The sequence below is a fragment of the Acipenser ruthenus genome, chromosome 26 (genome assembly GCF_902713425.1).
Source record: "Acipenser ruthenus chromosome 26, fAciRut3.2 maternal haplotype, whole genome shotgun sequence".
NCBI lineage: Eukaryota > Metazoa > Chordata > Actinopteri > Acipenseriformes > Acipenseridae > Acipenser > Acipenser ruthenus.
Window position 1 is genome coordinate 15,200,570 of NC_081214.1, and position 15,789 is coordinate 15,216,358.

Sequence of the window (15,789 nt, forward strand, 5' to 3'; positions counted from 1 at the left end):
ACTGGAGTTATTGGAGAGCATTGCAGAGAAGATGAGTGTAAGACTAGAAAGTTATACAGCTGCAGCACATGTAAATACAGAAGACGCTAAAAATGGAATGCATTTCCCAGAGAGTATTGTGCCAAATAAAATTGCTACACCATTCCAAGTGCCTGTTTCAAATAGTCTCATGGAAATATTTACATATCATGTAAAGGAAAGGTTGTCCAAAGTGAAAAACAATTTGAAGAATCAGTCAGAATCCTATATTTATCTGATCTCAGAGGACATGATTGAATATGTTTTGAGTCAGTTGAGGAGCATCTATTCTTGGCCAGAAGCTCTAAGTACATCCACTCAGACTGCATCTCATTGTCCAACCCTTTCTTTCACAAGCAGTGAAAAGCTTCTAAATAAGGAGGTGTTCAACCAGACGTGCTCAACACTGGTAGACATGCTTCTTCAAAAGTCAAAACGTAAACTGGACCCTGGCCAATTAAGCCTTGAATTAAGTCAGTTAGCTGACCAGCTTATCCAGAGTGTAATTCAGGAGGTGTGGACAATGGCAGAGGCATCACAGAAGACAAATACGACAGATACCCGAGTAGCCACTTTAATACCTTTTATAGCAAGATGTCCAGCCCAGGAAACAGCTCACTCTGTGGGAATTGTATCTGAACTTACCATGCAAGTTAAAAGGAGTGTTTTTGAAAAGGAATTTGATAACTTTTTGCTTCAGCAGCCTGGCAAGCAGCAGGTGGACAATAGCCTCCCCTCATCTTTACACATTAGTATCATCACAGATGACATTGTGGAGTATGTTTTTGCACTAATCCGCTTTGAGTGCCGCTTAGCATCTTCAAAACTGGGAGTTTTATCAAAGTCAGGACGTTATGCAGCAGTTAATCCAACTAGGTCACTAACAAGGGAAGTTTTTCTCACATTAACAAACAAAGTTACTAAACATTTAAGCAGAAAGGTCATAGAGGCACCTAATCTAAAGTTGAATATTGCAGAATTAAAACATCTGTCACAGAGATTAGTGGAGACCATTGCAGAAATGATGAGTGTACAATTAGATAGTTTAAAGTTTCCAGGACGTTTGGCTAAAGAGGAAGATAAGAGGGGAGTATCTTCATATCTTGAATTTCTACAAAGGAACTCATCAAATAAGATTTCAACACAAGCCCCAGTTCCAAATACACTAGTGAAGGCTCTCACATATCATGTAAAAGAAAATTTGTCAAAGGCAGGTGTAGAAAAGGATTCAAAGAACTTCTCAGTTTACACTGAAGATTTGATTTCAGAGGATATTGTTGAATATGTTTTGTGTAAGATGAAGAATACTTCAGCTTGGCCTGGTTTTACAAATGCTGCCATTGAGACTGAATCTAAAAAAACAACCACAGCTAAAACCAGTATTTCTAAATTAGTGACAACTACACCCAGTCTTACAACAGAGTTATCCTTCAATGATTGCTTGTCACACATTACAACCAGTTTGCTTAACATTCTGTCTCTAAAATCCTTTGAAGTTGTTGATTTTGTGCCAACCATGGCTGAGATTTACCTACTTTCCAAATACCTGGTGACCACTATAGCAGAAGGAATGCTGTCATGGCTTGATATACTAGCAAAATTGGAAGCCTGTACAAAAGCTAAAAATAGGAAAAATGAAAACCCAGAAGATAAAAAGAAAGCTTCACCAAGAATCAACAAAGAACTAGCCAGGTCACTTACAGATCAATTCAAGAGTAAATTTTCTGAAAAAGAACTAGAAACAGATTTAGCTAAACATTTTATTTCTAAAGAAATTATAGACTTTGTCATTGAGCTCATCAAGGAGAATTCTAGTGTTCTAGGAGTCAATTCTCATTTCTTTTCTGAAGACCCTTTTCAGCTAGAAGAAGCTCAACTAGATGGATGCTACTTAATATGCAACCAGGCAAGAGAGCCTACCTTAATTTCACCAAATGAAACCATAACTCCTGTTTCACAAACACCAGTCAGTGAAGAGCTTTATATTATGGAAGAGCCTGTAGTGTATCTCAGAGAAGCTCTGTCAGAAGAGGATACATTTACTATTACATTAAACGTTGAAAAGATTTTAACAAAAAGATCTATTGAAGCTCTACCATTTTTACCAATGCAGTCATCTGATATTATTAGTGTTGCTGAGAATCTTGTGCACTGCACTATGAATGGATTAATGTGGAGACCAGATCTTTTTATTAAGCTGGCAAATTCTTTTGTAGATTCTGTTCAATGTGAACCTGTGTTTTATAAAACCTGTGAATATGAACAATGGCCTAAAGACATCTGGGAGACAGTGGTAATACCAATTACAAAACAGGTTAAGGAAAGCCTTTCAAAGCTGGGATTGAAAAATAAACCTGACATTACTCAAATAATGGTGGGGCCACTAAGAGTAGATGAGGAAGTCAGTCCAATCCTGCCAGACACTGTATTTTATCTCGTCTCCAATGACATAGTGGCATTCACTTTGGATCAGATCCTGAGTGTTCTTCTGCTTTCTGATAAATTATGTAGTGTCTTGCCTCGGAAAAAGAAAACTGTTTCAGAAATGCATGAAGTGGATATAAAACGCAGTGTTCCTAAAGAGGTGCTCTGTGGCATCGAATCGTCACTTTTTACCATTTTGGCACAGAAAGTATCTTCGTCTTCATCTTTACGACCTATGAGCAACCTCAGCCTGTTTAGTAAAGAGCTTGTGCGAACCGTGCTTCAAGAAGTAAGCCATAAATCTAGTGCAATTGTGCAGAATAGAAAGGCAGGGGTTAAGGGAGAAAAAGATTATTGGGGTGGAGAAGATAAGACATCTTCTGCTAAAATGGATGATCAAGATCTGGTCAATTTAGTTGTAGAGAGACTTCAGCCTACATTGCCACTGATATTTAGCGTAGAGCAGCCTGATACTAAAAACAATTTCACCACAGCTGAAGAAACTTCCTTAGATGTAGATGAGAGGGCTAACAAAGTTTTGCAAGCATTTGATGCAGTGCTTACTCCCTATATGATAGCATCTATAACAGCAGAAATAAAGAGAAACATTTTACCAGCATTGTCAAACTACTTATTTAAATGCCAACAGGATGATAACAGTGCAGACAGCAATGTTAATGTCTGGGATTCCTGCATAGACCTTGTAACAGAAGACATTATCTGGTTTATAATTGAAAACCTCAAGGATTCTCTGCGTGTCTCCCAATTTATGGATTGTACATTTGCAGTCCCAAGCAAAGCTTCCATTTCACAGCAAGAACTGGCCAAGTCTCTCTCCATGGAAAGAGTCTTAAAAATCTGCAAAAGTGTCTCACGTTCTTTGTCAGATAAATCTTTAGACATTTTTGGACAGGCTCAGAGTCGTTCACAAATGTGCTTGCTTTCTGCTGAAGTTGTCAAGTGCGTCATTGCGGGTCTTATGAAAGACGTCAATGATGAAAGCAAAGAATCTAGCAAAGAGTTATCTAAGAAACCACCTAAAGCTGAAAGCAAAAGTACAGTTCATAACAGTGGTTGCAGTGAGAAAATAAATATATCACCACGAAGACATACAAAGGTGTTGCCAGAAATAGAGAAGGAGCCGTACATGTGCCAGTTCAATAAAAAAACACTCTTGGAATATAGTGTACCTGAATCCAGAGAAACATTTGTGAAGGGATCTTTGAGTCAAGATAAGAAAGCATCGGGATCTGGGGATAAGACAGAAAGAAAGCAGTCTAAAATAAAATCCAAAACACAATCAGAGGCCAGCTTACCCAGTGACCAAAACATTAAGTCTATTCCTTCAGTTGGGCTGAGACATAATTCACCATTAAAGGCTTCAACTGCATCTTCTAACATGTGTGTGTCGTCTGAATTGGTAGAACAAATTATAACTAGGTTGCTGCTGAAAATATATCCCAAATTGTTAAAGGCAGAAGCTCCAACCAAACAGGAAAGATTATCCAAATCAGAGGTCACAAGGCTTGCAGAGAATCTCATTGATTCAGTTCTAATGGAGTTGGCAAAGGTCCAAGGAGTTCGGATAGGCAAACCAGAGGAGGAAAGCAGCCTTCTTCATCAACCACATATTGTTGACAAACTTGTCCAAACTGTTCACTTAGACTTGATGGAAAAAGCAGGCTCCCAGCTAGACTTACAAAAAGCAGTGGCCTCCAGGAATCACACACTGGTCCAAAGAATCAATCATTCTTTGGTCAGAGAAATTTCAAATCTACATCTTATGGCAAGTGAGTCTTCAACCCCATCTCCTCTGTCCTTCACTAATACGGACCCTGAGGATGTCTGTATTAGTGGTGATTTTGGGTGTGCTACCAGTCAAAATGAACTGGGAATATTTGTGACTCCCTCCTCTAGTGTCCGTAAAGTGTCTTCTAAAATGTTAAAAGAAATTATTGTTAGGCTAATACTGAAAATATACCCTAATTTTTCAAAGGTGGAAACCTTCCCAAACAGCCAGAAAAGACAAGAGCTCATTCAACTTATTGTGCACATCGACAATTCTGTTCGAATGGAGTTATCTAAAGTTCAAGGGGTAGTTATAGTAAAGCAGGCAGAAGAAAGCAAGCTATCTTACCAACCTGATAGTATTAAAAAAATTGTCAAGACCGTCCACTGGGACTTGATGCTAAAACTGGGTTCCCAGTCAGCCTTACAAAAAGCAGTGGCCTCCAGAAGTCATGCAGTGGTCCAAAGTATAACCAGTTCTATGATCAGAGAGATTCCAATTATAGAGCTTTTAGCTAGTGAGTCTTCAACTCCATCTCCTCAGTCCTCAGTTATGCCAACCAGCAGTACTGATCAGAGTAGAAGAAGTGCTAATGTTTCTGCGAGTGACCAAAGTGAACTTGCAAAATCTTTGGTCCCCACTTCTAATGTGTGTCAAGATAAGAAAGCATCAGGATCTTGGCATAAGACAGAAAGAAAGCAGTCTAAAATAAAATCCAAAACACAGTCAGAGGCCATCTTACCCAGTGACCAAAACATTAAGTCTATTCCTTCAGTTGGGCTGAGACAGAATTCACCATTAAAGGCTTCAACTGCATCTTCTAAGATGTCTGTGTCATCTGAATTGGTAGAAGAAATTATAACTAGGTTGCTGCTGAAAATATATCCCAAATTATCAAAGGCAGAAGCCTTTCCAAACAAGCAGGAAAGATTATCCAAATCAGAGCTCACAAGGCTTGCAGTGAATCTCATTGATTCTGTTCTAATGGAGTTGGCAAAAGTGCAAGGAGTTCGGATAGGCAAACCAGAGGAGGAATGCATTCTTCTTTATCAACCACATATTGTTGACAAACTTGTCCAAACTGTTCACTTAGACTTGATGGAAAAAGCAGGCTCCCAGCTAGACTTACAAAAAGCAGTGATCTCCAGGAGCCAGACACTGGTCCAAAGAATAAATCATTCTTTGGTTAGAGAAATTTTAAATCTACATCTTATGGCTAGTGATCCTTCAACCCCATCTTCTCAATCCTCAGTTACACACACCAGCAGTACTGTTCAGAGTAGGAGTGATAATGTTTCTGTGAGTGACCAAAGTGAACTTGGAAAATCTTTGGTCCCCTGTTCTAATCTGAGGAAAGTATCTTCTGAGATGATTGAAGATATTATAACTAGGCTGCTGCTGAAAATAAACCCTGATATTTCAAAGTCAAAAGGCTTCCCAAACAGGCAGGAACAATTATCCAAGTCGGGGCTCAGACAACTCGCTGTGAATCTCATTGATTCTGTGCTATCTGAGTTGTCAAAATGGATGACGGTAGGAAAACAAGAGGAAGAAAGTAACCCCTTTTATCAATGCAATTCTGTTTATAAAGTTGTTAACTCTGTTCATAAGGACTTGGTGCAAATAACTGGCTCCCAGCTAGCGTTACAGAAAGCAGTAGCCTCCAGGAGCCAGACACTTGTCCAAAGCATATCCAGTTTTGTTGTCAGAGAAATCTCAAATCTACAGCTTTTAGAAAGTGAACCTTCCTCTTGGACCTCCATTAATACAGACACCAGCAGTGTTGTTCAGGGTATTTCAAATCCCTGTAACAAAATGAAAGCTGTTTCTTTAATGAGATCTGGGTTTGCTGAACCATACACTACCTCTTACCCAACAACTTTTATATCTTATGAAATAGTAAAAGAAATAACAGGCAAACTTCTGAGGAAAATTTGCCCTGTTAACTCAAACAGAGAAAAAGATAGTGAGCTGGCTACAAAAGTAGTTAATTATGTGGTAACAAAACTTGCCAGGGCGCAAGAGGGAGTTGTTACCTATAAACCGCTGACGAACAGAACAGTCCTTACTCCCATTGAGGTTGTTGAGAAAGTTGTGGATTCTGTCTATTCTGAAATGCTGCTGGTGTTTGGCTCCCACCTAACTCTACAGAAAAATGTGGTCAATGAAAGCCAGGCATTAGCTCATATATTATCCAGATCTGTGTTCAGAGAATTATCAGTGCTTGTGCAAACAGAACAAATACCTATTGAAACTCTATTTACTCTTCCAGTAGGCTTAACCAAGAGTCTTGCCTCATCAAAAGAAATTAATAAGTCAAAGTCTGTTTCACCTAATAAAAAAACTGTAGGGTTTCCACCTTGCTCATTCACAAGTGCTGCTGCAGAGGATTTAGTAGTAAACAAGAAAGAGACAGTGGATGATCATAGTTCCATGGGACATGTGCAAGACCTTGGTGTGGTTCTTTCTGAAGACAGTGTTCGTGATCTAGATTCAAAGCCTTGTAGGGATCCAAATGTTAAGATACTTCCCTTTGTAGCTGACAAACCAATCCAGATTGACCCCCGGATCATATCTGAGCACTTAAATGTTCTTTCAAACAAAACTGAACCTCTGGAAACCCTACAGAAGCAGTGCATGGTTGAGACAAGTCCTGGTTCATCAGGAAGACTGGATATTAAGCAGAGAGAGGTATGTTTATAGTAAGCAAAACTTAAACTAGAATGGTTTTTATGTGCGATTGTTTTTACATGCCATTGCTAATCAAACTTTTCAAATTTGCTACTTATTTTACCTTAACTACTTCCTTTTTTGATGCCACCTTAGTGTATTAATTTCCATAATATCAATCAGCTGTTTCCCTGTTGTAATAATTAATTAATCCACCCCATGCTATAATATATATATATATATATATATATATATATATATATATATATATATATATATATATATATATATTTAGAATATAATTATGCACTGGTAATATACTGTATATATACTATTTTAATTTTATAATGCACCAGTCAAAGTTTCCCTCCGTCACTTTTCTTTTGCCTCTTTGGGATATCGCCATGCCATCCTACACGAGAAGGTGAGTGGCTCCCCATCCCCCCAATCTATATATTGTACCAGTTGGGGCAAGAACAATCTTGCCAGTCCTAGAGGAAGCAGTAGGGATTTACCTGGGAGCTTTCTTGGACTGCTGCATTAAAAACTGGTAGAATTTGTATTCCTCCACTAGTCTCAAATATATATTTGCCAAAAAACACAGGAGACTTTAATGGTCTTTGTGCTCTAATGAGCTACTATACAACCAATGTAATATTATCAGGAGATGGTCCTTATTGGCCCACATAAAGTTCTCGCCAGGACATTTAATGTGGTGATAATAAGTGGCTGGTGACTTAACAGGAGTTATATGAAACAGGTTTAACTGTATTTATAACTTCAACTTATTGACGTTCCAAAACGATGACAGTTGAGTATGCCTTACGTTTGCCTTCAACATTGAAAATATCTTCTCGTCAGAACCATCTTGCCTCTGTAGGGCTTATGTATTATTGTGCTCCACTCGCCATGGAAAAATAAATGATAAACAAAACATTCCATTCTCAGGTAACTGAATTGCATTATTCCACAAATCTTACAATTCTGGTATGTAAACAATAACACTAGTTTCTCCTCACCATACCAAAAGAAGAGACTTGAGATCTTGAAAGCTAGTGTTTATATATCATAGTAAATCAAATTAAGCACTATGGCATGGCAGGGTGTATATAGTGGTGGGATATTGCCCCACCTCAGGTGTGTTTTGAGACACAAGGTCCTCAACCGATATCTCCCAACGACACACAGTTTAATTTTGACTTCTGACTGGGGGCTTTCTTTGTTGACAGCTGGTGTGCAGAAATTCATTTTTTAATCTAAAGGGCGTAAGGGATAAGCGGGACCTCGTCATTCGATTAGTGGCACGTGACTTCCTCCAGTCTAGGGAAGATGACAGTGAAGAGGATGAGCAGAGCCCACTTCACTTGAACAGTGACCTGAGTGACAGCACAGTTCAGACAGAAGAAAGTGACACAGTGGACCTTTCCATAGAGAAGCAGCGTTACAAGCAGCTAAAGCAAGAAAAAAACATAAGTAGCCTTATAAACCTCTATGCTGATACCAGAACTAATTCCAAGTCATCTATAGAAGAAGGGGAAAAACAGAACGTGAAAGTCTCAAGATCAGTGTCTTTCGATTTCTACAGAGGGGACATCTATCGTTACTCGAAAGCAAAGAGATTAACTAAAGGGGGTATTCTAGGTATGCCCTATGGCTATGGTGTGAAAGAGCCACCATCGAGTGAGGAGGCCAGTCGAACGACCTCAGAATGTTCCAAAGTAAGTCTGGTAAAGTATACTATTTGTATTATTTGCTTGTTTGACTATTCCCATTCAGCTATGAATTTGAATGATGTGGCAGTATGCTTTAAACATGCACACACTTTTTAAAGCAGCTCCCTAACTGTAACCTCTTAAGTGTTAGGAGAGCTTTGTGAAGCTTGCCCCAGGTATATGTGTGTTGGGTCAGCTGCAGCAGGTAATCAACCACCTGTCTTTCACAATCCCAATACAGGACAAATTGGCTGATGTTTTTGAGTTTAATTAATATATTTAACTTTTTTTTAAATGAATTATAGAGTTCTGAAAGGGCCCTAGAAGATAGCATGATCTATAAAAATGAATATGTGGACACTGTGATCACCGTAGACAGGTAATTATTGCAAAACTGTTGAGCCCATGCTGTTCTTCAGTCTTTCCCCCTACAGTAATCAAAGTCATTTAAAAATAAAACAGCATTATTTGAAAAGCCACAAATGCCATTTAAATATGTATTTTACCTCTCTCTTACCATTTTATGATTTTTGCTATCACTCAGGACCATTAATAATGATTGCAAGCATTGTATTCTACTGAGAATCTCTTCTTTTTAATGCTGGATTTTTTCTTTTCCAATGTAGAAACGATAAGGATTTTGCCCTTGAGGAATTTTATCAGACAAATAAACAGTTTCCTACCACTGATGAAGAAGGTATTCTTTCTTTCTTTCTTTCTTTCTTTCTTTCTTTCTTTCTTTCTTTTTTAATTGCTTAAAGTACATTTGAAAATTCAATTTCTTTGTAGGTAAACATTTTGGAGGGTGGCTAAAAACTCACAAGATGGGGCCTGAATCAAATTCTGAGGTATAGATGTTAATATAACAGTAAATGGTGTGTTTTTTTGAAGACTTGGTTGGAAATAACAATGTATGTATGTATGTATGTTTTTATGCTGTGTTCATATCTCTTATATATGGTATATATAAATTAATAACTAACATACAATCTGTATCTACAAGCAGGACATCTAAATGTAACTAAATTCACATTTATATCTTCATTAAAACTAGTTCCTGGGTCTATTCAATGTGTTTAAACAATCTTAGGAAGGTACTGTGGCCTGAATGATCTGTGTTACTTTTAAAGCAAAACATACACTAGAAAGGCTCACATGCACAGTTTAAAAGTGTTGGTACAAAGCAGGTACGCCACTGTTTTGATCACTTTTGTAATAATATATTGTTAGTTTCATGAACAACAAGTACAACATGCATCCCAATTAAATGCACTTGAATCATCATTTATCAAATGGGCAGTGAAAATGAGATGTGTTAAGTGTAATATTTACTGTGTATGTGCAGACTCCAGTTGTAGAAGAACCAGTGAAGGTTCAGTTTCCTTACAATCTGGCCTTAATGCCAGGTGAGTTTAAACAAGAATTACATCCCCTTTACTATAATAGCTTATTGTTATTGCTAACATTTGAAAGATGTTTTAGAATCCTTTGTGACTGAATCGTATATGTTATTCAGAGGAGATTTTTCTTTTTTCTTAATGCTTGCACCAGTTTATTGTAGTTTATTGAATGTGCTTGATGGACTTCCAGTACTGAGTAATGAGCATTCTGCCCTGAATTCCTCTGCTTAATAGAACAATTTGTGTGAAATAAGAATAACATTTACTTGAAAACTTCTATAGCAAAATACTCTTATTTTCTAATTTCAGCTGAATCTCGTTGTCCTCTACCCAACTCAACCAAGCTGAATACCCAAAGACCAACTGCGTTATCCAAAATGTATGCTTCTGTATCCAAACTATTCCGCCCTTGAAACCAAAGATTACCTTCTCTTGACCAAATTAAAAAATGAAGATCAGAACAGAAATGATAATTGCATAGTATGTCCTTGGAAGATGTATATCTGAAATAAACATATGAATACATTGAATACATATGAATACAGTGTCTGTTGTATGACCATCATGAATAGCAGTTTAGAGGGGCCTTTCACTATTCCTGTACCACTGGTGTCAAGTTAGATTAAGGGTTCTTACTGCTATACAGCTGTAAGTGATGCTTAATTAAATGACAAGAAGAAAATACAAAAAAACATATTCCTACAGCAAGTCAGCAAGCAGGTCTCACCTTGGTGTGTCCATTCTTTATTATGCCATACTGTTTCTTCCTTGTTTTTTTATACCATGGTTCAGTTCATTCCCAAATAAATAATAACAAAATAGTAACTAAACTGGAGTAACTAAAATGGAGGTGTTATACCTGACAAAGTGAGTGTCATTACTTCTCTTTGGGCCTGGTTTTACTTTGTGTGATTTCTGACAGTTCTCACCATAACTAGTTAGCCACATGTTAATTCAATTCATCTTTCTTTTTGTCCTTTTCCCACAAGGAATCAGAAGCTTTATTTGAATGTGATTACCTTTTTACAGAGGTCCAAGTGATCACTCAAAAAAACAAAATGCATACTATTACAAAACTAAATGGAATAAATCAATTGTTGTGTTCGCTGTATTGATCCAGAGATGAAAAAGAAAAACGATGTTAAAGTAGTTTGAAGAAACTGAGTTGTTGAATGAAAATGATATGTTTTATTTTGAATAACAAAGCAGTTGGTATAGCACATTAGTCACATAAAAACACTTCAAAAGGTGGATTTTTTTTTTTTTTTTTTTTTGCAAAATGCATCATGTACTATCATGCACTGAGCTGCTGTATAAACTAATCCTTGAACGCCTTCCCTGTAACAGACTATGAATATAGTTGTTCAGTTGAAAGGGCATAAAAAAAGTTTTACATGTCAGACTAAAGAATGGCAAAATTCCATAAAACATCCTATCATAGCTGGGCTGATACATTATAATTTAGTAATGCATTGACTCGAGACCTGGCATAGTCTAAATGAATTCCCTGAAAAGAGGAGCTGTTTTCCTGTAATTATAAGAGACTGATTGAAAGGAGATTACACCATTATGCCCATATATAACCAAAAGAGCACAACTCCTTTAATTAGGAACTATTGGGAAATGAAGCATGAACATCATGACACAATGGGGCATATATTTCACAAAACTAGAACCTAATATGGAAGTGCTATAATTCAAGGCCTCTATATATTGTAACACCTCTAATCCAGCCCCTTTTAAACTGGCATTCTATGCAATTCAGCATCATTTTATAATCCAGACCACATCCCTATTGAAATGAATGGTGTGATGCCCTCTATTCTGTCTTGTCAGTAATCATCAATGTAAATCTGACTTTGCAGTCTGGCATAAAGTCATGTGATTGTTCTCTTCTAAGTATATAATTAAGCACATTTCGTAGATACACACAGGTGCTGTGGGTATGGTACATCTACAGTACAGTAAAATCTGTTAAATTATAGAGAAAGTAACATTTTAATTACAATCATTGAATTACAGGGTATACTTCTATTGTATGTACTGTAATAGTGGTTTTTTTTGTTTTGTTTTTTTTTTCTGTGTAAACCAGCACACTGTATAATTCCAATCAATGCCGGATTAGACAGGTTTTACTGCGGCTCCTCTACTATGGTGTTTAAAGAACAACTTGGTACATATCTCAAATATCATAGTTATTTTAATGAATGTATTCTTCTGCTTCTTTACATTCACTTTGTATATTATTTATCATTTCAATCATTATTATTATTATTTATTATTTATTTCTTAGCAGACGCCCTTATCCAGGGCGATTTACAATCGCAAGCAAATACAAATACATTCAAGTGTTACAATACAAGTCATACAATAAGAAGAAGAAATACAATAATTCTCAAGTGTGACAAACCACAATTCAATAATACAGCAGATAATAGTGAAAGTTACATCAGGATATGATTAAATAGTGATAGTTACATCAGGATATGATTAAGTACAAAATACTACAGATTAAACACTTGGCAGATTACAATATTCTGAGGTACAGGATTAAATGCAGTAAAATAGGGGGCAGATAAGAGCAAAATAAAGCATATTTAAATGAAGGGTGATAGTGTCCCAGGGTACAACAGAGGAGTTCTACAGGTGCTGTTTGACCCTGTAGAACTCACCTGACGTTGACGTTTTTAAAACCAAGACGTTTAAATCACCGCTGTCTCCACAGGTAGCCTCTGAAGCATGCCTTCTCTCACACTCCAGCTGGTAAACCAGAGTAACCTAGATTGCATGGGTCCCTGTGTCACTGAGTTTCTAGGGCAAGGTAAATGTCCCAGAAAAGAACTGCTGATAGGTCTAAAGAAACTGGTGAACGTTATAGGAAAAGGGTTGTGATGTCTGAAAGGCATCGATATATACAAACAATAACCCAGACCCTGAATTAAGGTAGTGAGCAAGCTTTACTGACCAAAATATTGGACAGGATATAAAGTAAAGGAGTGCTCCTATACTAAGTTTTCAAATGCCTTCGTCAAAATAAAATCACCTAATTTCTAGAGGCGACTTTAAAAACTACACAATTATAACCACCATCAGAAATATAGGTCTTCAATTATGAATTTGCCCTTTATAAATTGCTGTACAAGAGCACTGCCTTCGGAAGTTGACAGGACTTACTACACCTTTCCACCAGCAGAGGTCAGTGTTGCACAGCAGCTAAAGCACCTCAACAAAGGTATTATTTATTATTATTATTATTATTATTATTATTATTATTATTATTATTATTATTTATTTCTTAGCAGACGCCCTTATCCAGGGCGACTTACAATCGTAAGCAAATACATTAAGTGTTACAATACAAGTAATACAATAAGAGCAAGAAATACAATAACTTTTGTTCAAGCAAAGTACAAGTGTGACAAACCACAATTCAATAATACAGCAGATAATAGTGATAGTTACATCAGGATATGATTAAATACAAAATACTACAGGTTAAACACTTGGCAGATTACAGTATTCTGAAGTACAGGATTAAATGCAGTAAAATAGGGGGCAGATAAGAGCAAAATAAAGCACATTTAAATGAAGGGTGATAGTGTCCCAGGATACAAACAGGAGTTCTACAGGTGCTGTTTGAAGAGGTGAGTCTTAAGGAGGCACCGGAATGTGGTCAGGGACTGGGCAGTCCTGACATCTGTAGGAAGGTCATTCCACCACTGCGGAGCAAGGGTGGAGAAGGAGCGGGCTCTGGAGGCAGGGGAGCGTAGCGGAGGTAGAGCCAGTCTTCTAGTGCAGGCGGAGCGGAGAGGTCGAGTGGGGGTGTAGGGAGAGATGAGGGTCTGGAGGTAGCTGGGTGCAGTCTGGTCAAGGCATCTGTAGGCTAGTACAAGAGTCTTGAACTGGATGCGAGCGGTGATCGGGAGCCAGTGGAGTGAGCGGAGTAGTGGAGTAGCGTGGGCGAAGCGAGGCAGAGAGAACACCAGGCAGGCAGCAGAGTTCTGGATGAGCTGGAGCGGACGGGTGGCGGACGCAGGGAGGCCAGCCAGGAGGGAGTTGCAGTAGTCTAGGCGGGAGAGTACCAGGGCCTGGACCAGGAGGTGGGTAGTGTAGTTGGTGAGGAAGGGTCGGATTCTTCGCATGTTGCTCAGGAAGAATCCACGCATTTTCCTATCCTTCTCACTCAGCTTCGGTAACATTTTCACTATCTAATCATTGTTAGGTTCAACTTGTACATTTTCATGTCTTTGAAATATGTATGATATTAAACAGGTAATAAGATCAATATTAAATGTAGATGGTCTAAAGCACAAATGTAAGTTACTCTAGGTTTTATAGGTATCATTAAATAATTAACTAATGAAGAGCTGGAAAGAGGTTAAATGGGTGCAATCCAGTAACTGAGGGTACCAGCGGAACAAAGACCAGGAAGGCTCTGGACCTCGAGGACTGGAATTGTGCTCCCCTGATATAAAGTATAAAAAAACTTTTAAGATGAAATAATTTTTTGATCACATTTCATTAGAAATTTTTGTGATTGGCAGGGAAAATGATGACATCAGAATAGTGAATTATGACTTTGTGATGTCACAACAGTGAACTTATAAATTGTCTTCGAATCAGTCCTGCTGTAATCGAAGATACTAACCATGAATTTGATCAAACAAACCAAAAAGAATAACGAGAAACCACTATACAATTGTATCCATTGTACAAGTGCTCAATAGATTCAATAGATAATATAACATTTGAGCAGATGATATGTGTGTGTGTGTGTGATGTTAATGTGTGGGCTGTCTTTGTGACCAGGTCTTGTAAAAGCAATTCAAGTGACTTCCTGGTAAAATAAAAGCAAATTTAAAAGAATTGGACAGAAAATTTGAAATGCATGCCAATAGGACCCTGGGCAGTTAGGATGGTAGCTAAATCCTGATAAACTAACTATGTAATTATATTTAAAATGTATTGTGAGACTTAAATAATGCATTTGCGATTGAGCAAACAAACAGGTCACTACATAACAATAAACAAGTCGACTCTTTAATGATTTACAGATTGAAACAGAGAGACCTGCTCCACTTCAGACTCTGTGGGAATGGGCACTGCCTCTGATTGTGGGAACTTGAACTAGAATAGAAAGAGCAATGTGAAATAAAAAACAGTGCCAGCTACGACAGGAAACACTGATAAACAAATGCATTTTGCCATTTCTGTTTGTTTTAGTTTGGTTACAGATAAGAATGTGCCACTATTTGCCTGATGGTACTTGAACAAAAAACAAATCATTCTGTCCAAAAATAACTATAAAGGTTGTATTTATCTGGCCGGAGGAATGTAACTTTTTTTAAAAAAATGCGTGAATCTACAGCTCATGAAAAGTGGCACTGGCTACAATGTTGAAGTTAGAAGGAGTTGTGGACTCAACACAACATGAAACTATCTGCTGTGTCATCACCAATACCAGCCCGGCTGTTTTAATCGCTGACTTTTTAGAGCCACATGGGAATCTGATTATTGGCGACAGCGAGCAGGGTTTTGCTATGGTCCGTGGTCAAAGTTATGCAGTTAAGGGAAATACTGTCATGCAAGCCTAAATTCCATTTCTAATTATTAACTATAGACATTAGGAGGCAGTGTGGTCCAGTGGTTAAAGAAACAGCCTTATAACCAGGAGGTCCCCGGTTCAAATCCCACCTCAGCCACTGACTCATTGTGTGACCCTGAGCAAGTCACTTAACCTCCTTGTGCTCCATCTTTCGGGTGAGACGTAATTGTA

General features: G+C 37.7%; 1 protein-coding gene across 3 annotated transcripts; it reads left to right on the forward strand.

Annotated features, from left to right (window-relative positions):
• Nucleotides 1-4,958: 4,958 nt before the first annotated feature.
• Nucleotides 4,959-10,529, forward strand: LOC131701783 (fibrous sheath-interacting protein 2-like). Of its 3 annotated transcripts, XM_059001696.1 has the most exons (7): nucleotides 4,959-6,922; nucleotides 8,131-8,619; nucleotides 8,919-8,992; nucleotides 9,240-9,310; nucleotides 9,403-9,461; nucleotides 9,959-10,019; nucleotides 10,323-10,529. In XM_059001696.1, the coding sequence occupies exons 1-7, from the start codon at nucleotides 5,057-5,059 to the stop codon at nucleotides 10,424-10,426; spliced, it is 2,724 nt and encodes a 907-aa protein (XP_058857679.1). In that variant the 5' UTR covers nucleotides 4,959-5,056; the 3' UTR covers nucleotides 10,427-10,529. The 3 variants fall into 3 exon arrangements, 2 of the variants coding, with proteins under 2 accessions (XP_058857679.1, XP_058857680.1); XM_059001697.1 differs by lacking the exon at nucleotides 9,959-10,019 and having other exon boundaries at nucleotides 10,323-10,484; XR_009309004.1 differs by lacking the exons at nucleotides 8,919-8,992; nucleotides 9,959-10,019; nucleotides 10,323-10,529 and having other exon boundaries at nucleotides 9,403-9,459.
• The last annotated feature ends 5,260 nt before the right edge of the window (nucleotides 10,530-15,789 follow it).

Excerpts from the sequence above, each read along its gene's own strand:
- LOC131701783 (XM_059001696.1), top strand. The coding sequence starts at position 5,057 with ATGTCTGTGTCATCTGAATTGGTAGAAGAAATTATAACTAGGTTGCTG. Across the intron at positions 8,993-9,239 it reads ACTGTGATCACCGTAGACAG|AAACGATAAGGATTTTGCCC; the intron begins GTAATTATTGCA and ends TTTCCAATGTAG. Across the intron at positions 10,020-10,322 it reads CAATCTGGCCTTAATGCCAG|CTGAATCTCGTTGTCCTCTA; the intron begins GTGAGTTTAAAC and ends TTCTAATTTCAG.